Source organism: Eurypyga helias, unplaced genomic scaffold (genome assembly GCF_000690775.1).
Source record: "Eurypyga helias isolate BGI_N326 unplaced genomic scaffold, ASM69077v1 scaffold37064, whole genome shotgun sequence".
NCBI classification, from domain to species: domain Eukaryota; kingdom Metazoa; phylum Chordata; class Aves; order Eurypygiformes; family Eurypygidae; genus Eurypyga; species Eurypyga helias.
In genome coordinates, this window is record NW_010246249.1 from 1 (window position 1) to 24,246 (window position 24,246).

Below are 24,246 nucleotides of genomic sequence, written 5' to 3' on the forward strand. Positions count from 1 at the left end.
CCCGGTACAACATCAGGTGCCAGATCACTGAAAAACAGAGCAGTGTGTTCTACAGACAGCAGTGTTTCAAATCATTTATTAAGCATGTGGTTTTGCAGAACTGGCCTTGGTTTCTGGAAGGACCTAATGGAGTAGTAGCAGAGAGCTGCTTTTAACTCTTCAGAGGCTGGGTGATGAGGTTTCTTAGTTTGATATTTTCAGAGAAGAAAAAAAAGCTGCTCTTGGAGCCGTAACGGCCTTTTGATTTAGGTAAAAACAAAGTAGACCTTATTTTTCTGTACGAAAAGGCAGTTCACGTCCCAGCTGACCTTGCTAGGTTCTGCATGGGGGATCCTACTGCCATTCCTTCTGGTCCACTCTTGCAGGAGCTCGGTGGAGGTGAGCATGAGACCTCATCCTGCTTCCATAAACCCGTGCTCCAGCGCGTGGGCGTGAAACCTGGCTCCCTTACAGGCGGTGGCAGCATTCCCAATGATTTCAGTGTGACCAGGGTTTCTCATTTCAGTAGAGCAGTGAGTTGTCCCCCACCCTGTACTCCCTTACCAGTGTCTGCCACGTCCCTCGTGCCGTTCTCTATGAAAGTCTGGGTTTGCAAGAGTCCTTGCTGCAGTGCCAGCTTGAGCTGTGTTTTCTTCTCTGTGGAATGCACTTCAGCTGAAAGAAAACCCAGCACCCTGTTATGTCTCCCGTTCTGCACATCACCAACAATAGTTGCTTTTCCCTGTAATAGCTCTTCTTAACCTGACGCAAGCTGAGATGAGAAGAAATAAAAGCGTGTTGCTTGTTCAGTGGGTAGCGCTGCGTGTACCAGCCATCTCCTTCCTGCTTCTACAGCCTCGACCGCTTCCTTCTTCCGTCTAGTCTTGCACATAGCATCGGTCTCCCAAAAGCTGATGAACTCCCAAAAGATAATGAAAGGCTGCGAGAATTGGGCTTGTTCAGCCTGGCGAAGAGAAGACTCTGGGGAGACCTTATAGCACCTTCCAGTGCCTGAAGGGGCTACAAGGAAGCTGGGGGGGACTTTTTACAAGGGCCTGTAGTGACAGGACAAGGGGTAACGGGTTTAAATTGAAAGTGGGGAGGTTTAGATTGGATATCAGGAAGAAGTTCTTCCCAGAGAGGGTGGGGAGGCACTGGGACAGGGTGCCCAGAGAAGCTGTGGATGCCCCATCCCTGGAAGTGTCCAAGGCCAGGCTGGATGAGGCTTGGAGCAACCTGGTCTAGTGGAAGGTGTCCCTGCTCATGGCAGGGGGGTTGGAACTAGATGATCTTTAAGGTCCCTTCCAACCCAAACCATTCTGTGATTCTATGAACTGAAACACGGTTAACAGCAAGATGGGTGTTTTGGGAGCTGGCGGTGGCAAGAAAGGACGGGTAAGCTGGCAGTTTGTGAAGAAGCTGATCTCAGGTCTCCGTTGTCCTGCTGTGAGTCTGCACAAGTTACTTGGCATAGATGCGTCATGATGCAAGTAGATACTGACAGGTGGTTTTGCAAAACGCATCGCTATCTAAATGTCTTTCGACAAAGGAAAATGAGATTACTCACCCTGTGTCTGTCAAACCACGAGTATCGCTTCTAACCACGAAAGGAGCACCACGAGGCGCTGTGTTATCCCCTCCAAATGTGCGTGCAGGGCTTTGAATGGCAGGCTTCTCTTACCTACCAGATATCATGGTGTAAAACATACGCAGCAACGGTAACACAGGTGATTATTGCCTCATCTGCTCTTGGTGCCAGTTTGTTTTAAAGCCACAGCTGTAAAGCTGGATGTAATGAGAGGCAGGTCAGTTAGAATTGGTAGGTGACATGGTGTATTTTTTTGTAATACACGTGTGTGTGGTTTTAGCACTGGATTTACAAAAAAAAGATGACTGAAGTTCTTTTTAGGAACCCTACAAATGAAGGCAAGCAGACAGGGGAAACAGGTATTGCTGACAAGGACAGGATAATTTGGGCATCGTGTCATTAGTGCCAAAGGTGCGTGATTTTCCAAATACACTTACATTCCTTACCTTTTTGCTGGCTTTAAAAGGCTTTGGATTGGGATGTAGCTTTGCATGCTGCCTCAAAGAGAACTTTTTCTAGTTACAGATATCTTCAGCTCCTGTTACCACCCAGTCTGTTGTGAACCAGGAGTAAATACGATACTGGATATCATAGGTCAGGTTTCCTGGTTTTTGTTTGTCCCTACAGGAATAACAAGAGTCACCTGCAGAAAAGGCTGAGGGCCAGCTGGAATCATCCTCATGAAATGAGTATGCTTCTCCTGAAAATCAGTCTGCGCTCACCACGAGTTAGCGTGCTGTCTGCTCAGCTGTAATGCTGCCCTAAGATTCCTTGAGGGAGACTTAAAATCTTCTAAAGCCACCTTTCAACATTCGTTTCTTCATGTATTTTTTTTTTTTTATTCTAGTGCATGTAAGCATCTGTTACAAGCTTATAGTGGAATCCAATCAAATGAACGGTGACAGTGGTCAGTTGCTAAAGCTGAAAGTTCAAAAAAGGCAGTGGTGGGGGAGTAGGCAGCTGGGGAGAATTTTGTTGCCACTCAACCTATTCACACTGTTGTAAACTCAGGAGTAGCTTTGTTTGGGCTGATAAATAATTATAATAAAGGATTTTTAAAAAAAAATATTCAGCGCTTTTCCAAGCACGGAATCAAGATTAAATTACATTTCCTGTTTTAGAGAGAGGGATGTCCCAACCTGAGGTAAACTATTTGTATGGGACTGAGGTTTCAAAGCAGAACTGGTGTCCTAGTACTCCCCTCCTGCCTCTAATTAATTTGATCTTGTGTTTGATTAAAAAAAATCCCGGTTTGGTAAAGAGCAGGTGTATTGGCAGAACAAAAAGATAACCAGCCTGCTTGCAATGTGCAGTAGGTAAATAAACCAGGAGTCTGAAACCTTAGTTCGCTCCTGTCAGATAAGCTGAGTGCTGTGCCTGGATGCATCCGCATGGATATCCTCACGCTGTTTCACCATATGCCTTTGCATTGGCATAGCTGTCTTTTGAAGGAGAGGAGCCCTGTCCTTGGAAAGGTTTTGCTTTGTGTTGAAACTTCACTGAACTAGTCAAAAAGGGGCAGGGGGGATGCTGTGTGCATGGTGCAGTTTCCTAACAGAAAGATGCTTAATGCCATACGAGGGCCAAAGTGTAATAGGCATCGGGTGCATCCTGCCCAGAGGGCTATGTGTGCGACATGAGATGTGATAGCACAAGTTCCTTCTCCTCTCCTGTCCTACCATTGTAAAATGGATTTGAACTGTCTTCTGGTGTGTCAGAGGACTTGTGTAATTCCTATTATCTTTCTGGTATCTGAATCTGTTGAAGGGAAGTTTGAATTCACTGATTTTTATTTGAATTTCTGCACTGAACAAGAGTATAAAGTGTGGTGTGTTTTGAGTAATCAGTTGCGTGGTGGCATCCAGCACCCCTCATTTATCCAAACCCTTCCCTTCTGGGGTGTGTTGTGATCAAACAAGAACTTGCCTTCCTAATGAGCTAATTTATCCTTCTTCAGTAAAAAAAAAAAGTAAATGTAGATGTGTTTAACATCTAACTAAGCCTTCCCCAATCTGATTTGTTCCAGCGGCTGTCTGGGAGAAGGCTGGGCAAGCAAGAGGTGGAAGGAGAGGGAGCGCTGTTCAGAAGACAGTAGCGTATTCTCAGTGTAGGCTGACAAGTAGCCACATCACCTCGGGCCCTTTTTCTGATGACCACTGCATCATGACTCTTTTAGGAGGTGGGAAGTGTCATGGTTTAACCTTGGCTGGCAGTAAAGTAGCACGCAGCTGCTCGTTCTCCTCCCCCCTCTTCCAGTGGAGGAAAAGACAAGGAAGCTCATGAATTGAGATAGGAGCTATTTAATAATTGAATATAAATGAATATTGTGGTGGTACTAATAATATTAACAATACTGCTAATAATAAGTAATTAAAATAATAGAAAATAGAACTAATTATACAGTTGCTCGCCACCTGCCGACCGATTCACAACCAGGTCCTGAGTAATGAGAGTCAGAGCCAGAGAGCCCAAGAGCCGGTGCCGAAGGGCAATTTGCAGCAGAGGCTGGGCGAGCCCCCCGAGCGACAGCGCAACCAGGAAAGACAACAGACCCACCAGCGCACAAGCGAGCAAGCTGAGGAGATAGCAGAGGAGCTAACAAAGGAGTGATGGCCCCCTGGCCCGTTTCCTGCTTATCTACCGAGCATGCCGTGCTATGGAATGAAATACTCCCCCGGTCAGTTTGGGTTGGCTAGCTGAACTGTGTGTGCCCCCCGCCACTGCCTGTAGTGAGAAAGCTGGGAACACAGCTGCAGTATCAGAAACTGAGAAAGACCTTGAATTTGGTGCAAGCACTCGCCAGCACCAGTTAAAAAGACGCCTTATCAGTACTTTCCCCAGGGTAAATCCAAAGCACAGCTTCATACCAGCCACTGTGAAGAAAATTAACTCTGTCCTAAGTAAAACCAGCACAGGAAGCTCTGCTGGCTTCCATGTTCCTAGAGACTTTCTCTTCTGGCTGTTCCTGGATAACCAAGATATGGGTGGCAAGTGATATATACCTGGTGCTTTCTGTAGATGATGGAAAATACGTTCAGGAAATATTTTTGGGTGGCACAAGGTTCGTGTACGTCACTGTTTTGGCAGAATAATGCAATTATCTGATAATGGTAAAGCTTTTCCTATAACACAGGAAGGGAAGAGGTTTTTTGTTTCTTCTTCTCTAGCCTTACCTTCTGTGTGGCCATCACAAACTGGTACATCAGAAGTCTTGGATTCAAGAAGAAAATGTGAATGCATCTTGGCTGTTATGATTGAGCACATCACTAAAGATGATGCCTTGACTTTGACTTGCTTGTCTGAGATAGGAGTGTTTATTTTCCTGTGTCTGTTTCCTGTCCCTTAGTACCTCAGAGGATGTGCAGGGACCTTGTATGAGAGCAAGCACCTATAGCACCGGGCTTGTGGGTTCACTGTGCTGTCTTTGTCCATAACACGGTCTTAGTCCCAGGACCCTGAGTGGAGTACTGGCCCATGGAGTGGCAGCAGATGGTTGTCTTCGGTTTACTCAGCTTAAAGAAGCTTTGCTTGCTGTATGAAAAACCCGAGATAAGAGGCAGCATATAATTATATGCCTGTCGCAGGGTCAGTAGATGTTCTTCATGTGACTTTAAAGCATCCCCAGATAATTTTTGTCTAATGTAGATACTAATAACTTACTCTAATACGTAATCAGAGTGCAGTACGTGGGACACACTTGAGATGAACCACCCTGACACTGCTGATTGCTTTATTTAGTATTTATTCCCGAGTTGGTTTTGTGTTTGGTTTTTTGGGTTTGGTGGTGGTTTGGGGTTTTTTTTTTCCCAAACAAGAAAGTGGAGCAGACAGTTTGCATTCTTGGATTCTTTCGTTTTCTGACTCACTCCTTTTCTCCTGTCTCCTGTTTTCAGGTCAGTGCTCGGTTCTCAAAACGAATCCAGGCAAAAATTAAGGACCTTCTGCAACAAATGGAGGAAGGGCTGAAGACAGCAGATCCACACGATTGCTCTGCCTATACTGGCTGGACTGGTGAGAAAGCTAGAATTTGAATGAAGTGTTTCTTAAATGATGTAATTGGGTTTATTCACAGGAGGAGGTTCTGATATTCTCACTGAAGCGGCAGGAATACTCTGATACAGGCATTTGTGTGAGCTGGTTTCTTTTAACTCTGGACCCTTGGTCACTACTGGCTGGAATGATTTCCATTGACTTCAGCAACTTTACAGGGAGATAGCAGACTTTTGTATATGGAGATTTTCATCTTGCTAAAGGAGTGGATTTTCTAAGGCTGCTCTTTCTTTTGCCTTACCTCTTGTTTCTTTAATGTTTTCTTAAAATGAGTTATTTTCACCTTTTCCTGTTCAACTGACTTAGTTAGCAGTTGTCTGATGGTAACAGCATCTTCTAGTCACTGCCAGGGAGAAGACGGGAGGGAGACGTTCTGTGCCGAGGAGCTTGGAGCCTTAAAATCCGGAATATGGACAGTTTAGCTGTGCTTGTGCTGTCCGTACCAAAGTGGTAAAATGCACATTTGAGGAGAGGGAGTGTGGAGGTGGGTTTGTAGGATTGTGAAGTTCATGAAGATAAACGGGCACGTCCAAGTGCTGGATCTTGCTAGGCACTGCCGTTCATTTAGCGTCGCATTGCTGATGCCATCCAAACGTGAGGAAGCCCTTCTCCTCCTTTAGGCAGAGCCTGCAGTTGTCAAGCCTGATGTGGCCACTGCTCTTCAGGCTGCCAAATCGCTTTTCTAGGCCTCTTAAGTGTCCCTTTGCTATACAGTAGCATATGCTATTCCTGCTCTGGCTAGCTCACACTCCAGGCATGATTACGCTGTTAGCACAGCATGTCTGAAATGTGCCCCGAGGAGATCTGGTTTTATCTTTGTGTCGTGAGAGGGAGCAGCGTGGAAGAGCTCTCCAGGCTTAATTCTGGCAATGAAAGGGTAGAACTTCTTTACTTTCTTCTTGATGTTTTGGTACAGATGGTGCTGTGGGTGGATGGTTGGGGAAGTTTTAGACAACTCAGGCTTAAAGCTAGATGTGTTTTAAGGTCTGAAAGCAAGTGGCTGCTAAGTGAGTGCAGATCTCCTCAAGTGGTGGGCTCTCTCGTGCTGACGTTACAAGACGGCTCCCCGAAGAGCTGTGTCCTGCCTGTGACTGACAGCTGAAGTTGCTGCTGATAAACCAGAGCATGCTGAAAATGAGTCATAAGCTAAAAGTAATACAGCCTTCATTAGCTGAAACAAGGAGACAGAAGTGACGCAGTCTAGTGACAGTAGGGTTTTTCCACCCTGTGGAATGATCAGCAGCTACGTTATTCCAAGTTCTTCTGAAGCTCCTGTGGAATTGATTGGGAATAAAAATATTTACGTGATCTGGCTCTTAAAATACTGAGTGAAAATACTCTCTCCTCAAACTTGTTCCTTTTAGTGTTTTGCTAGTGTGCAAATCGGAAAGTAAAAGCAATGCTGAAAACAGCTGCCCTGCTTGTTATGGGCCAAGTCTAGACAAATCTTACTGGCAGTGCACAGTCCTGAGCATTACCTTGTACTTGTGAATCATCTTTAAATCAGTAAATAGCCCACAGCTTCCCATGCCTCTGAATTGAGCCATCCAAGCTGTGCAGCTCTTCTCCTGGACTTATCTACAAAGGCTTGTTCAAAGCCAGTCTGGTACATCTGAGGATGTACCAGCACTCCTGTGGTGCCATACTTCTCAGGCAGCCCCTCTGTGGAGCCAAGTGGACCTGACATGTTCTCCACTTCAGCCGTGGCTCAGGAGAGTGCTCTCCATGCTCAGAAGCAGGAGTTGGAGATGCAGAAGGGCAGAGGAGGTAAATGTCTTCTTTCTGCACAAGTCTGCTTGCAGCTGGCCAATAAACTCCCACTTAGGTGGCTTTGTTTCACTTCCTGCAGTGTACGTGGTTGCAATTTTAAAGGTTTGGTTTGGTTTTGTTTTAATGGAAAACTATTTAATGAGTTCAAGGGAGTGAAGCTTGATGTTACCTTCTGGCATCCTCTGAGGACTCATTTGCTTTCTGGCTTTTACAAACCAGCTTGACTTGTAGAAGCTCATAATCTTGTTGTGAAATACATTTAAGGGTTATAAAGAACTTGGCAAGTTGAATTAAAAAGAATTCATCAAAAGATCCTTTCAAAAATCTAATGGGAAGTAAGTAATTTCTTGCATATAATAGCTGAGTATTGTACACTCAGTGTACTCGATTGTACACATGCTTGTTAGCAGTGATTTCTTCACCAAGCATTGTGGCCTGTGTCAGGAATTTTCTCCATTCTCTGCAAATAGTGAGTCTACTGTTGGGCTTTGGTCTGATAAATCTTGTATTTCTGTGACAATCCCAACTGAAATGTAATCAAGATAGATGGCCTGATGCCTTCCTGTTGCATAAGCTAGGACCCTTGGCTGACACGTTTTAGTTGACCAAATACATGTTTGCATTTAAGCTACTGATTCAGAGGTGCTAAAGAGGGAAGTGTGATGTACTTGGAAGAAAAAGTAAAAGAGAGTGTCTCTTTTTTCATGTGATTATTCCAGGCATTGCCCTCTTATACCTGCAACTGTACCGCGTCACGAGAAACCAGAGCCATCTGCAGCGATCTCTCGATTATGTGAAGAGAATCCTTCGCAATCTGAATGGCAGAAGAGTTACTTTCCTCTGTGGCGATGCTGGGCCGCTGGCAGTGGGTGCAGTAGTTTATCACAAGCTGAAAAATGACAGCGAATCTAAAGAATGTGTTGCCAAGTAAGTGGTCGATGGTGGAGAAGGCCATGCCCTTCGTTTAGTAGAGAGCATTGGTTCTGTGACATTAGCAAGTGGAGTTTTGGAGGACAGGATTAAAAATTGGAGGCACTTTCTCCCCTGATATGCTTTCAGTAGAAGAATACAAAATAGGCTTTATCTTTATTAAGCTGGCTTACGCTTGATTGGTGTTTAGCAGGTTATCTTGAGCCTTGTGTCGCTGTAAGGACGCGATGTCCTGGCCTTATCTGTAGTGCGTGTACGTTTTGATGTTGTCACATTGAAGTGACATTTAACAAAAGCCACACACTTGTCATTGGCAATATGTAGTGCTTGTGCCGTATGTGACGCTTCCTGTATGGCGTGGGTCTTAATCCTAGATTCATTACAAACCATACGGGCTGCAGGGATCTGGAAACATCGAGGCAGAAACACGGATTGAGATGTAACAAAAATTTAATAAAACAACGAGTTGGCATGTGCTGAATCGTCAGAGGCAATGGCTTTAATGAGCTCAGAGCCTGGGAAGGGTAGCCTCAAAAATTCCAGGCCCTTTTCAGAGTAATCTAAATCAGAGAATCACAGGATGGTTTGGGGGGGAAGGGGCCTTAAGGACCATCTAGTTCCAACCCCCCTGCTATGGGCAGGGACACCTTCCACTAGACCAGGTTGCTCCAAGGCTCATCCAGCCTGGCCTTGGACAATTCCAGGGATGGGGCATCCACAGCTTCTCTGGGCAACCTGCTCCAGTGCCTCACCACTCTCTCCGGGAAGAATTTCTTCCTGATATCTAATCTAAATCCACCCGCTTTCAATTTAAACCCATTACCCCTTGTCCTGTCACTACCTGGCCCCCGCCAGGTACTCACCACCCTGTCAATCTGCATCTCTTTTCCAGAGAAAATAACCCGGTCTCCTAGACACTTCTTTTGTAACACAGCCGAAGTGTTTAAAATTTACAATATGTTCCAAAAAAACCCAAACCAGTTCAACCCAGAAGACCAATCTCAGAAGCAGCCCACAAAACCTTACATTACAAGCCTATGGATAGTTTTCATATATCTTGAGAGGTCCCATGTAGATGTAGAGGCTCCTCGGAGAACGGCCATCCCTTGCTGGTACAGAGCTGCCTGCTGTCCCGCTGACGCTGGCAGCACTGGAGCCCTGTTGGGTTTGTGTCCAGCAGCAGCAGTGCACCTGCGGTCTGGCAGCATGCCTTACCCTGCCAGAGGCTGTGCACTGGGCTTGTGTCCTCAGCTCCATTCCGGCTTAGATTTGGCAATATAATTGGTCTCTTTCTGATCTAGAATCCTAGTGTGATCAATCTCTGCCGCTGTTGCTGACTGAATTATTTCAGTTTGGAAGTGGGTGGTAGGTTTGGGGTTGTTTTGCTCTCAGAACTGGCAGTAAACTGGGGCATGCCATCTCGGATGCAGCTAGGGAAGCAGTGATGCTGTGAGGCACGAAACATGAGCATCGCACAATGAGATTAGATCTCTTAAATCTCGCCTCTCCTTGGAAAGTCATTTCTGGAGGAGGACTGAAAAGGAGGTTGGTTTGACTATTTGTTTCTTCCTTCTTTTGTTTACAAGTCTATATATTCACAGCACCAGTGGAGTGGTACATTATAGACGTCAAAATGTAATCTATGACCACACTTCTCTTTATCTTGTAGCTGTCCATTTGTATGATTTGAATGATAAAACTTAACAGTGGACAGTTTAAAAGAAAATCATTCAAAGTCCAAAGAGTAGTTCCAAGACAGGAATGATAATATAAAACTCTTCTTTTTTTGGTTGGTTGGTTGGGTTTTATGTTTTTTTTTCCCTAGTATTAAGCAGTGGCAGCATGAATAAGCCATTGGGGTCAGTGTTTTTGCTCCAGCATCATGTTAATACTAACATTTCTGCCGAGTAGAAGTGTCGGGGGGAGGGCAAGGGATTGAATTTAGTCTTAATCCAGATTGTTTTGCCTCCTCCCCCAGTTAAAAATGTGATCGTCTCCATGGTTTTATCCAACTGTCAATCACCAAAGACAGAGACAGGGAGGGGAGGGAGTGGGCAGGAAAACAGCTCTCAGTCCTAATGCAGACTGGTGGAGTAATAGCAGAGAGTCTTTGGAGCAGATCAGAGTAGTGAGGGCCAGCCCAAGGTGGTGTTTTCCCCATTGCTAAAGGCAAGCAGAGCACTTGTGCGTAAAAGCAGTGCCCTTTTCAAAACCGAGCTGCTAAACATTGGAGACAACGTGTTGTCTAGGGAGGGGGAGTGCCAGATGATGGCTTGGGCGATTTTTGGTTTGCGTTTGGTTTTTTCCCTCTTGCACATCTACAGTTAAGTGTCCTCACTTAGGTGAAATTCCCAGAGGCTTCAGGAGGTTTCCCTATTTGTCCAGCCTCCTCGAGCCCCCACCCTGTAACCGTACATCTGCTTCTGTCTGCACGAAAACCTGATAGTTGCAGGAATACTCACCTGGCTCTGGCTCCGAGTTGCCTGTGTGCAAACCTGCTCTGCGTGCAGCCCTCCTGTGTGTAAACCTGGCAGCCAGCTGAACTCGGGGTGACTGAGGGGAAGCTGCGGGGCTTCGGCACTCCTTCTGCCTCTGGTTTGATTGATGGCTGGCACAATGCGTAGTCCAGTATGGTCTCTAGAGGAGCTGCTCTCTCTCACCACCTTCCTTGTCTGATGCAGGTTGTTGCAGCTCCAAAGGACAGTCGTAAGCACAGATGCTGAACTTCCAGATGAGCTGCTTTATGGCAGAGCAGGTTACCTGTATGCCTTGCTGTACCTGAATACTGAAATCGGTCCAGACACTGTCCCACAGTCTGTTATCAAAGAGGTAAGAGACTTTTCTCTCTCCAGTGCCACAGCATCAGTGAGGCTGAACTGGAATCACTCCTTCACATAATTCAAGGGATTCAGAGAGGGATGGTGGAAAGGAGAGGGGCCTAGAACTGGAAAATCAGTCTCATCCATCCTTCCAATCTTTCCTTCCAATCTCTTCCCCTTTTCCCTGCTGCCCAGCTGTGACCGAGACAGGTCAGTGCAGGTGGGTCTGTGTCTGGCTGTGGAAATGGGTCTCATACGTAACTAGTTTTGGAGCATTTGAGGATGAAAAATTGTAATGAAAAATCTTAAAACAGAAATGTGGAAGTGTTTAAGTGGAAAGAAGGAGAATTCAGTGTGGGGAAGATGCACAGCTGTTCTGCAGGTACCAAAGAAGGCAGGCCTGGAAAAAAGTGATCAGAAATTTTTATATATTAAATTTCTACTCTTAGACATGTAAGTGATGCCATAATTTAGAAAAAATCCCATTTCTACTGTGACCCTCAGGACCAAATGAATTGAAGATCATTGTCCTATCACTGTTTACTGTGGCTTATTCTTTACTGTGTTTTTTAGTCATGACAAAGCAAAAAACCTCTGAATCAGAGCGAGACAGACAGAAGTTGTGTGTTCTCTTTCTCAGGTAATAGATGCTATTATTGAATCGGGGAAAAACTTTTCGAAGGAGGAGCGGAAAACAGACCGTTGTCCTCTGTTGTACCAGTGGCACAGGAAGCAATACGTTGGAGCGGCCCACGGAGTGGCTGGGATCTATTACATGCTCATGCAGGTGAGGGTGGCTGCTGTGGGCTGGTGTGACACACCAGTGAGTTCTTGTCTTGCATCAGAAGATGTTATTTTTGGCTTTCATGCACGTGCCGTGTTGTGCTGGGGCAGGGTCTCATGATTTGGGGTTAGACTCTGCAGCACAGAACTGAGCAGAGAAGCTCAGGCCCTTGTGGCAAAAGAAAACTGACTCTCCTATCCTTGCCTTAGAGTGAATTAACCCTTGAGCTGTGTTTTAGAGCACCAGTGTTCTGGGAGCTCAAGTTTCCCATCCTCAGCAGAGACAGTGAAGTCCCTTCCCTCATCCTCATACTTAATTCTTCTTTAGTTAGAGCAGCTAAGTATTCACTTACCATTCATCGCTCTTAATCTTCGATTTTTTGCTGTTTCTAAATGAGCGCATGGCTGCTGCTTCCTGTCTTCCTGCCCTCGATGCTCTTCCTCTCTTTTCTGATGACTGCTTTTTTTGCAGTGTCTTGAAGCTTTTGGAAAACTATCCTTAATCACACATTAGTCCTCACTATGCTTTTATTCTTTAAATGTTCATCTTACTTATCCCCTAAAAATCTGATGTTCCTTAGTGCATTTATGACCTCTACTTTCCTTTTTCTGTTGTCCTGAGAGATTCCTCTCCTCAGTATACCTCCTCTTTCCCATACTTAAATACATTTCCCTGTACCCTGAGATTCTCACACAGGATTATGATGTTTGTCAAAACAGACCTGCTTATCATAGAATCACAGACTGGTTTGGGTTGGAAGGGACCTTAAAACCCATCCAGTCCCACCCCCCCTGCCAGGGGCAGGGACCCCTTCCATTAGACCAGGTTGCTCCAAGCCTCATCCAGCCTGGCCTTGAACACTTCCAGGGAGGGAGCATTCACAGCTTCTCTGGGCAACCTGTCCCAGTGCCTCACCACCCTCTTCGTGAAGAATTTCTTCCTGATATCCAATCTAAACCTCCCCACTTTCAATTAAAACCCGTTCCCCCTTGTCCTGTCACTCCAGGCCCTTGTAAAAAGCCCCCCCCAGCTCCCTTTTAGCCCCTTCAGGCACTGGACGGTGCTATAAGGTCTCCCTGGAGCCTTCTCTTCTCCAGGCTGAACAAGCCCAACTCTCTCAGCCTGTCCCCATAGCAGAGGGGCTCCAGCCCTCGGAGCGTCTCTGTGGCCTCCTCTGGACTCGCTCCAACTGGTCGATATCCTTCTGATGTTGAGGGTCCCAGAGCTGGATGCAGAACTACAGATGGGGTCCCACAAGAGCAGAGTAGAGAGAGCGAATCCCCTTCCTTGTCCTGCTGACCACACTGCTCTGGATACAGCCCAGGATATGGTTGGCTTTCTGGGCTGCCAGTGCACACTGGCGGCTCATGTCCAGCTTTTCATCCACCAGTACCCCCAAGTCCTTCTCCTCAGAGCTGCTCTCTGTCCACTCTCCACCCAGCCTGTCCTTGTGCTTGGGATTGCCCCAACCCAGGTGCAGGACCTTGCACTTGGCCGTGTTGAACTCCATGAGGTTGGCACAGGCCTGCCACAAAAATGTCTTATTTCTGTAACACAATCTGGAAAACGAGCCTTAAGATTCATTGTAGAAGATTGCTGTAGAGCTGCAAAAATTTGTACTGTACCCATTTCTGGTTGTTAAAGGTGCTGCCAGCCTGTGCATCTTTGTAAATGTTAATTTTCCTACCAGCTCATGCAGAATGACTTTCCTTCAGGCAAGTGGAAGGACTGCATCTCCTCGCAGCCTGAAGCTGTGTACAGATGTTCACTGCGGAAGTGATGGAGCTGGTATTTGGTGTTGCCAACAAGGTGGTCCACCCCTTTACAGCTCCCTCATCTTCCTGGCTTCCATTTTTCCTTCCCTGGTTCTGCTAGATTTTCTGAGAAACACCCAGTCCTTTAAAACAGCCTCTTTAAGGGCTCCATCCTTCATTTACGATTCAAGGCTAATAGCAGAACTAATTGCGCAGTGCTTTTTGGTTTAAGCAGAAGCTACTCTGTCTACATGTTGAAACCATAACTATCTTTTCCTTTTCGTGTAATTGCTGCTTTTAAGAATTTCCACAAAGCCATTGTTTATGCAGCATTAGATTACTGTCTTTTCACCATGCATTAAATATTGTGAGTCATGCGGAGTTGAGTCATCCACTGCAGAAGAAGATGGCATATTGGAGTCCATCTTTTCCCCATCCCTCCCACGCCAAATGAGGGGAAACTTTCTGTATTTTCAGCAAAGAATTCAGGAGATGATTTGTTGAGTGGTTGGTTGATAACAAAAAAGGGCATCCCACATAGCGCCTGAGATGTGAAGGTCAGTGATCATCGTTTCTGTACCTTTATGAAGAAATGTGTATTGCTGGATTTACTGACAGAACACCATCAGAAGAATAGGATCGCAGCAGTCTTAAATAACTAATTTATAAGGCAGAGAGAGTTGGGCTTGTTCAGCCTGGAGAAGAGAAGGCTCCGGGGAGACCTTATAGCACCTTCCAGTGCCTGAAGGGGCTACAAGGAAGCTGGGGGGGACTTTGTACAAGGGCCTGTAGTGACAGGACAAGGGGTAACGGGTTTAAATTGAAAGTGGGGAGGGTTAGATTGGATATCAGGAAGAAGTTCTTCACGGAGAGGGTGGGGAGGCACTGGAACAACTTGCCCAGAGAAGCTGTGGATGCCCCATCCCTGGAAGTGTCCAAGGCCAGGCTGGATGAGGCTTGGAGCAACCTGGTCTAGTGGAAGGTGTCCCTGCCCATGGCAGGGGGGTTGGAACTGGATGGTCTTTAAGGTCCCTTCCAGCCCAAACCATTCTGTGATTCATCCAGGAGGTATACAGAGGGGGAATTCTCAAGTGCCAGCTAGGGAATCTCTCATCCTGTTCTCTTTTGCTAACCCTGAGGCAAAAACACCTTTTGGCATCTCGTTGCTCTTGGCCAGAGAGTCAGGGCAGGTTCCTTTTTTTTTTGCTGTTGGCAGTAGTTGCTAGGAACCTCAGCAACTTGGGTAGAGAACTCACTTGTGCTCACATCTTCTTGGAAGTGCAGGGTGAGAAGAAGGTTTGTAAAGAGCTCTGCTCTTCTTGGATTTACCTCCCGAGGCCAAGTCTGCTGGGCTGGGCTGTACTTGCCTTGCACAGCTCAAGACTGAAGGCATTTACTGCTGGTGCCTGTCTGTAACCAAGCTTTCCCTGAGAGCTTCCCGACGCCACAGGTCAGCATCCGAGCACAGGCTGATGAGCTGCGGGCTGTTCCTCACAAAAAGCTGCTGTGTGTTCAGGCGTGCTTGTGGTTAGCAGCGTGAAGGTGTCTGTTCTGCTCGGAGAAGTGCCCAGTTGGGGTTTGCTCGAGGGACCTGTTAAGTGGAAGTCCAGCAAAGGCTTCCTGGCTGGGGTGAGAGAGAGGCTTTTAGTTATTCCAGGTTACTGAAAATAACAGCTGTTTGGCTGTAGTACTGCGAAATGTGGCAGTGTGCTGCTCACCTATCACATGCAGACATGGTGGAGCGGGTAGGGAACAGTAAAACTGTGTGACATTGAGTCAACAACAGAGATAAATTATCTTAAAAAATAAGCTTATTTGTTAGCTTCTGTAGGCTTCAATTTCTGCAGTTGTTCCCACAGCTTGCAGGAATTCTAGAAATCATGTAGGCTTTGTAAAAATAGAGCACTCTTATGAAAAGACTGTAAAATGAGCTGGTAGTGGACGAAATGCAAACGAAGAACAACTGCAGACCCAACAGATACTCGGCTTCTAAACCTTTACTTACAAGGAGTGTGCAGATTGATGGATATATTCTCCTTTTGGCAAGGCTGTAAGCGAAATAGAAGAACTGAGAAAAGGAAATTCAGAGGAGCAAACTAAGGTTGAGTTTGTGCTACAAAGACATGTAGATACTTTGCGAAGTAGCTGTTGCTTCTGAAATTGGAAAGGCCCAATTATAGCCCATAGCTTCAGGGAGTTTTGTTAATGATGGAAGGCTATAACCTTCATAAACGTTCGCCAGGTGTGCAAGTTTGTCTGTGTTGGTTATATTTAAAACTAAACGTGTAACCCATTGCTTTTTGTGTGGATTATGAGTCACACATCTACAAACTCATCTTTCTCCTACAAGTATTCGCTCTATTTTGAGGTATAAAGAGAGGCCTGGGAGTCTTGAAATCCATATTCTGTTCTCCGTTCTTCCATAATCTTTCTGTGTCACCTCCAGTAAGACAGGTAATTTGGTGCCCCAATTCCTTTGTGTCTGCAGTAGCTGTAAAAACACTCTTCGCAAGGGTATTGTGAGCAGCCGTTAATTAAATCTTTATGAAGTGATTCCAAGTATTTGGATCAAGGGCACTTATGTAGGCTACTTGAAAATAGATCACAGAATCACGTGTTGATGCACAATTTTAGTCCTGCTGTTGATGGTTTTGGTGGTGTTTGTTTTCATGTTTTCTTTAGCCCATTGCAAATGTGGACCAGGAGACCCTGACAGAGCTGGTGAAGCCAAGCATTGATTATGTGCGTCATAAAAAATTCAGATCTGGGAATTACCCATCGTCACTGAGCAATGAGACTGACAGACTGGTTCACTGGTGCCATGGTGCCCCCGGAGTCATCCACATGCTCATGCAAGCTTATAAGGTGAATCGTTCCTAGAGACCCCTTTTTACACAGAGACCGGTACGCAGACCCGTTAGATTGTACCGTTCGCATTTTACATCTTTCTGGACCTAGACCAGAACCCTAGGCTAGGCACCTACAAATCTCAAAATACTTACAAGGTATGTTTGTAAAGAGGAAATAAGTGGGTAAAATTGCTTCTCATGGTGCTGGTAGTTACTAGACTTCAGGCTTCCTTGGAAAAGGGCCGTGTATTTAAACAATTCCATATTGGAGTCCTGGGTGTGACAACGTTGACCTAAATTCTTTGGATCTTCATCCCAAGAGTTTAAGAGTTATGTTGGTTTTATAAAGCGTGGGTTCATGTGTCTTGCCAAAGAATGTCTTCCATAAATTACTCCGTTATTAACATATAGCTCTTGAGAACTTGATGTCAGAGCAAAGATCCCAGGCCCCTTCCAGGGTACAGATGCAACCCCTGAGCTACCACAAGCCTACCCTTTGCTCTTCTCCATCCTTAACTAGGTTTTCTCTTGTCTCTCTGTGTTGTACACTTCTGATTTGCATGACACTTGAACGTATGCCATTTAATTAAACTTACGCAAATTGATTCTTGCTTTTGTCAGCCCTCCTTGGCAGATTCCCTGGTCGGCCTCTGGGTGGGCTGATGAAAAGCAGGCTTGGTTCATGGAATAATTACTCATGCTCCTACCTGAAATGGGAACTGTAAATCTCTTGCAGCCTTGCTTTATGCAACAGCAGCCACAGTTGCTTTTTCTTTGGCCTGTGGTGGGAGGTTGACTTAACTGCAGACGTCCCTCCCCCACCATCCCCTTCCTTGTCAATGTGACGCTTTCCCCAGCACAAAACGTTTTGCAGGAGGTATAGGACCAAGTTCTGTTTAGCAGTCTCCTTTCTGACCTCCTTTTATGCTTAAGGTGATGGGGCAGATGATGCTTTTCTTTTTATAGTCTGCTTTTTGACCAAGCAGTAAGGAAAACTGGAGTATGTTTCGCTGGCTGCGCATCCACAGCGAGCAGAGGGATGCTTGCCCTAACGGCAGTGTTTGTCCTGGAAATCAAGTGCTGCTGCCAGGCCTCAACTTGAAGCCTTACAGCTAAGTAGCTAACAAACCCTGTTCAGAGGGAGGGACGTTCTTTATCAAGCTTGTGGATGTTAATTGCTTCTCTGACCTTATTAAATAGCCTGGCAGGGGATGCCTCTCTGAAGGGCTACGTCCGCAGGAGTGCATCAGCTACTACTTGTCTTTTGTCTTGCTGATCTGTAGAGTGAGTTGGGAAAAGACGAGCAAAAAAGTAGCCTTATAAAGATGGTGTTCAGCTAAATGACTTCCTTTAGTTGTCTCCTTTCTCGACGGTGTCTCTGTGCCCAAAATGTGCTGCAGTCGCAGCAAGCTTTGCAAGATTGGTCCTTTGCCCAGAGTGGCTAGTGCTTCAGAGTATTTGCAGTACAAATACTGGTCAAAGTACAAAACCTGAAGGGGCTGCAACCCCTTGTACTTGGGACAGCCAGAGAGCCCTGTGCTATGCAAAGAGACACTATGGTGCGTTCTTTACATGGAATTGAAGGCAGACTTGAGTAACCAGGAAGAATTACTCAGGAGGACCAGGATAGGACCAGGTTTGGTAGCCAGCATTCTGTGTTACATTTCTTGGAGGCAAGAATTACATTTGTGTATTTCAAATCCAACAATGTGGTTTGGGAATGGAGAGGAGAAGCAAAAAAGGAGCACATACCCTTCAAAGAGATCATAGGTTGTAGATCCAAGGGCCTTGAACTGGAGTTTTTCCTCTGGGGTTCTGATTTCAGAAACAAAAACTTGAGTAGTTCTTTCTTTTTTCCATGCAGGGAAAGGAAAAAAAACATAATAAGAAAAGAAAGGCAAGTTTATGATGAATGACTTGTTAAAATTCAGAATAAATTGTATATGGAAAAACATACCGACAGCAAAACATCTCTCAAGTCCAGCTTCCTTTTGTTTTCATCAGCACCTGGTTTATGTCTGTTTATTCTCTGTTTTTATTCCACAGACTTTTAAAGAGGATAAGTACTTGAAAGACGCTATGGACTGTAGCGATGTCATCTGGCAGAGAGGTTTATTGAGAAAAGGATACGGGATCTGCCACGGTACTGCCGGCAATGGCTACTCCTTCTTGTCTCTCTATAACCTAACTCAGGACAAAAAGTACCTCTACCGAGCTTGCAAGGTGAGCTCTGCAGCATCCCAACAAAATTACGTTCCCTTTCACCTCCTAACGCCCGTGCAAGAGTAAACTGGGATCGGGGTAGGCTGTTGTGCTGCCAGAGCTGGAGCTGGCTGTGCGGGACATCAGCATCCCGTCACTCGCTCCCCTTTACTCACAGGTTGACCAGACAGCTGCAGCTGCGTACGTGGGGCACGCGCCGTCTTAGTGCGCAGAGTGAAATGCACAGATGTTCCGTGAGGGAGGAGGATCTAAACACTTAACGCAGAAGAAAAGAGAGTCTGAAAATCAGCCTGCTTGAGCAATAACAGACTGATGTTGTGTGGTGCTAATTACCCCATTGAGACGTCCACTGTTGTGCTCAGCTCCTCAAGCCATACTGTTTGTAGTCTTATGTAACTATTTGTTTTCAGACTAGTGTCTGTTTCAGGCTTTTACAGCTCTGAACTGCAGTTACTAAATTGCTCACTTAGATTTTTCTTTTTTTCCATTAATGCAAATTGCAGAGGAAGACACACTTAGAGTTTTTCTGGCATTGTCCAGGTTCTGCTATTAGCTCTGACTATTGCAGCCTTCCAGTACCTGAAGGGGCTGCAAGGAAGCTGGGGGGGGACTTTTACAAGGGCCTGTAGTGACAGGACAAGGGGTAATGGGTTTAAATTGAAAGTGGGGAGGTTTAGATTGGATATCAGGAAGAAGTTCTTCCCCAAGAGGGTGATGAGGCACTGGGACAGGTTGCTCAGAGAAGCTGTGGATGCCCCATCCCTGGAAGTGTCCAAGGCCAGGCTGGATGAGGCTTGGAGCAACCTGGTCTAGTGGAAGGTGTCCCTGCCCATGGCAGGGGGGTTGGAACTGGAGGGTCTTTAAGGTCCCTTCCAACCCAAACCATTCTGTGATTCTATGATTTCTCAGCCTGTTCCTTCATCTCGTAAGACTTTTGTTTGGCATTGGTTTGGTTTGTTGGAGGGTTTTTTCAACTTAATTCATGGATATTAGGTTTCATATTGCATTCAAAGCTCTTGAGCTGAGACCTTTTAAAAAGTATGGTAATGAAAAATTTGATGAGTTGCTTCTTAGGTGCTTTCAGATGAGCACTGGCCATGTGTAAAGCTGTGGTATTCATCTCCGCTGCCAACCTGTCCTCTGTCAGCAGGGCTTTAAAAGGTTGCTGCCTGTCTGACCTTACATTTGCCGTGAGGACACCCACAGGCATCCTGGAGAACGTAATAAACCCCTAGCACTCCGATGGCAAATGTATGACCTCACCCACTGCTGACGCGTGAGCCGCAGCCGCAGGCATTGCCGTCGGCACAGCCGTCGGGCTCTCCTGTCATCCCCCATGCTAGTGCAGCTCCTTGCTGGGCTGGCGTTTCTGGCCCAGGAGAGCCATGACGTTCTCCCGTACCAAGCTGGAGAAGAGCAAGCAGATATCTTTCAAAGCCCAAGAAGGAAGAGGCTGTTTCACACCTAAAACCCCTTGGAGAAGGAAGATGTGGCAGAGTGGCCAAAGACCGTTTGCTAGGGGTGCCCAGCAGTCGTGTCTGGCCGGGTATCGCAGCCATCCTGCGTTTCAGCATCTCCAGCGTTGTCAGGCCCGTCCTCGCAGGGAAAACCTTGAAACGGAGAGAGGAATTCACTTCTCTTTGGCATTCTCAAAACTTTCTCTGAGCCAGGGCATGCAGGGAAGCAAGAGCACGCCGTGTTGGTACGTAAAGGCATGGAACTCAGAGAACTAGATGGCTCCCAGGGGTGTTTGCTCACACGGAAAACATGAGGCCCAGGGGAAGGAGTCTGGCCAGGAATCCCTGGTTACCTCTTGGGAGCCATAAAACTGTTTCACAAATGAACCTGGAGAGCCTGAAAGGCTGTGGCTCACAGCCCCCTGGTTTGTGCTTCTCGCTTTCGGCTTCGCAGCTGTTCTCCAGCGCTATCAGACAGGCTCCCAGGAGGCTGAGCTGCTCCTAGCTGTGAGAGAGGGGCTGTGGCATCCCGGGCTCCAGGCAGGGATCCTGGAGAGATGCAGAGAGCATCCGAGCCCTGTGCCGCTCAGCAGCGTGATGAGACGGCAGCTGACGGCAAGCATGCCTGGTCTGTGTGACAGAGCGGCAGGTGTCTGCCTGCTCGAAGAGACTTTTGTTCCCCCTTGGTTTAACACAGATGTTCCTGTGGGTTCCTGGGGCTGTTGGTTGTGCTGAAGCTGTGAATGACGGTTATGCCCCGGTAGACCCGGGTGCATTTTTTAAACCTCGGCTGCAGTTCCCAGGCTGGCAGTAACAACAAAGGCTGGCGTGCGGTGAGTTGTGGTTGCTGCAGGAATTGGCTGTAGTTTAGAAACGTGCCACAGAGGCGTTCTGCCCTCACATGGAGAATTAAACCTGGGTTGGAAGATTCATACCCATGGGGAGGGCCCAAAAATGTTCCATCAGTTCTCAGGAACAGCATGGGCACGCTCACACCCCACATAGCTCCAACTGTGGAGCCGGGACACCTTCGAATCAGTAGGATGAGCTGTCTGCTAGCAGGTTGCCCCAGTTGCAGGGGGAGCAGGAAGAGACCCTGCAGTTCTTTTGCTCTGTAGGAATCCTCATACTGTATTTTGAATAAACAGTGATTTGCTTCCAAGCACAGAAATGCCGGGGGTATTGTGGTCCCATCCAGATGCTCAGGGGAGCCATGAAGGGGAACGAGATGATCCAGATGTGGTTCGTAAGCCCTGTGTGTGTCTGATGTAGCGACTGCGGAAGTGCTGGCTGAACACAAACCAGACACTGTGACCTCTTTTTAACGGTGTCCCACCTTCTGCAGCAAAATATTGATGACTGTCATTATCTAACTGTATTTAGAATGATTTTTCATAAGGCTTGGGGAAGAAGAATAAATAAAACTGAGTACTGGCAGCTAGAGATTCAATATTCTACATCGGTCCGTAGAAGGGAAAGAAAACCAAAATGCAGCTAACAACCCTGAGCCCTAATTGTGGATAAATTAAGCACCAAGACAGGTGAGAAACTGATACAGTGTTAGAAAAATTTGCCCTTGAAATTGAGTCTCTGTTCTCACAGCGTTTTTCATTGGCATGCGGAAGGGTGGATTTATAGAAAAGAGAGGTGAAGTACAGCCCACCTAATTATGCTGTTATCAAACTGGAGCTCGTCCTGTGGAAATACGTGTCCTAAAGCCGAATTGCAACCGTGTCACTGCAGAGGTGGGACAGACGGTGATTTGTCTGGTGTCTCTGCTTACACTGTTTTATGTTTAGTCCCAGTTCAAGGTATGCAGATACTCAAGGTTGCATTTAATGGTCTTAAATTTAAATAAAATAATGGTGGGGTTTTTTTTGTGTTTTCCCCAGTTTGCTGAATGGTGTTTGGAGTATGGTGCACATGGATGTCGTATTCCTGACCGACCTTACTCTCTCTTTGAAGGTAAAGTGACAGTGTTGGAAGTGGTTTTACTGTATAATACAAAAAAGAAGGGCAACCATGAAGCTTTGGCACATGCTTGGGAGTTGGGAAATGTTTGGTGGGTTCCTCTACTATTAAAAATAGACCCACCCCCTACCACCACCTCTGCCTAAAATAAGAGGGGGGGAGAAAAAGACAAAATAAGACCATTCACTCTCACGACTTTCACTTTTGGTTGCGTTTTGGCAGTTTCCAACGTAAAGCCAGTGCCACTGTCGTTCTTGAACCAAATTCGGCTGGGCTGATGTCGTAATGCTTAAAGGGAACAGAAATCCGGGCAGCAGTTTTGCTGCAGGTGGTGCTGCAGAGGAGCAGCTGTGGGGAGGGGTCTCCAGTCTTGTAGAACGAGAAGCTTGTAGCTTGTCAGAACGAGACCTTCCCTGCTGTGACACTAAAGCAAGGAAAAGCTGGTTTTAATAGCAACCCAAATCACTTGAACTGAAAAAATTGATGAGTTCTTCGGGGCTTTTCTGTAAGTTCAAAAATGTTCCTCGGAATCATAGGCACAGGATTTCAAGTAGCTGCTTCATGAACAATGAGCTTGGTGTGCCACCTATCCCAAATCCCTGAAATTACAGCAGGCCGAATAGGATTATTTTACAAATAAACCAATCCAAGGTGTGACCACAAGAGAGCAGTCGTTACATGCCTCCCTTCTACATAGAGTTGTCCTTTAATGTTTAAGGGAGAAAAGTAGAAGTATTGTTATTCCGGAGAGCTCCCCTGCGTGCACTCTTAGAGGGGGAAAGCAGGCGTGCAGCCTGCTCCGGAAGAGCTCTGATGTTTGTTAGGAAGGTGAACTAATGCCCACAATAGCTTGATCTGTGCTTTAATGCTGACATACAACTTTTTGCTTTGAGCAACCTGGTCTAGTGGAAGGTGTCCCTGCCCATGGCAGGGGGGTTGGAACTGGATGGGCTTTAAGGTCCCTTCCAACCCAAACCATTCTGTGAGTCTCTGGTAAGTTCACCTGCTCTAAAAAAGGTCTGGTGAGGAGGTGTTCAGACAGGTGCTGTGGCCTCTGCTCTCAACTGTGCTGTTGTAATGTCAAAGATGCCTAAAGATCTCTTCCTCGTTATGTTTTAGGCATGGCTGGAGCTATTCACTTCCTGTCGGATATTTCAGTACCGGAGACTTCCCAGTTTCCAGCGTTTGAACTTGGACCTCAAAGGAGGGAAAACAAAGTGGAACAGGACAGCTAAAAGATCGTTTTGAAAGGAAACTGATGCCAAAAGAGATGAGACTGTTTAGTGCCTCTGATACTGAACCGACAGATGGATAAGCCCCTTTTCTCACCCCCCCCTGCCCCAAAGGACCATGACGTCATTAGAGCATGAACTGGAGAAGCCGCATTTAAGTTCTGTTAAGAGCCTTCAGACGTAGGACAGGAGAAGTCAAGTTTTGAACTCTCTCTCTTCCCATGTATTTGTCTTCTTCAGGTCTTTGACATGCTCTGCATGTTTATTGGTGTTGTCTGTTGATCCGAGTCTTTTGTTGTTAGCAAAAAGCTGGTCTCTGTGTGAATCCCCGTCCTGTCCCCCGGCTCGCGACTCGCGACAGTGGCGTTGCTGTGTGGTTCTTCCACCTCACGCCGGAGAGCTCGCTGCAGGACAGTGCCCAGCCTCCCTGGGGAGCTGCCGACTTTCAAAAGAGATGAAAAATCCTTTTTCTGCGTTTTTCTTCACAGTCCCCAGATGCTGAGGTGATGGAGATCAGCCTTTTTTTTGATGAAGAGGTGCGAGTTTAACACGCTGAAAGTGGAGTCACCCGCCCTAACCTCCCGCTGCCACCAAGAGCGGAGCAGGGACAGCATAACCGCGCTTCTCCTCCCCTGTACTTGGATTTGTCTGGAGCCGATCCCGCAGCGGGCGCACAGATGCGTGAGGGAGGCCGTCGGGGCAGTTTCTCGTGCTGTTAACTCGAGGGGAGCGACGCCTCCAAACCAAGGCGGTGGTGATCTGCTGTGGGCCTTTCCCTTTCTCCTGGCCCTGCTGTGTTCAGCCCGTACGGTACGGTAGGAGCCACAAATACCAGCTGCT

General features: G+C 46.6%; 1 protein-coding gene across 1 annotated transcript; it reads left to right on the forward strand.

The window, feature by feature from the left end:
• Nucleotides 1-5,466: 5,466 nt before the first annotated feature.
• On the forward strand, nucleotides 5,467-23,709 carry LANCL2 (LanC lantibiotic synthetase component C-like 2 (bacterial)). The gene is made up of 8 exons (XM_010150336.1): nucleotides 5,467-5,578; nucleotides 8,107-8,314; nucleotides 10,999-11,146; nucleotides 11,777-11,923; nucleotides 16,357-16,539; nucleotides 18,570-18,746; nucleotides 22,096-22,168; nucleotides 23,294-23,709. Exons 1-8 carry the CDS (start codon nucleotides 5,518-5,520, stop codon nucleotides 23,407-23,409), a joined length of 1,113 nt encoding a protein of 370 aa, XP_010148638.1. The 5' UTR covers nucleotides 5,467-5,517; the 3' UTR covers nucleotides 23,410-23,709.
• Nucleotides 23,710-24,246: the final 537 nt, after the last annotated feature.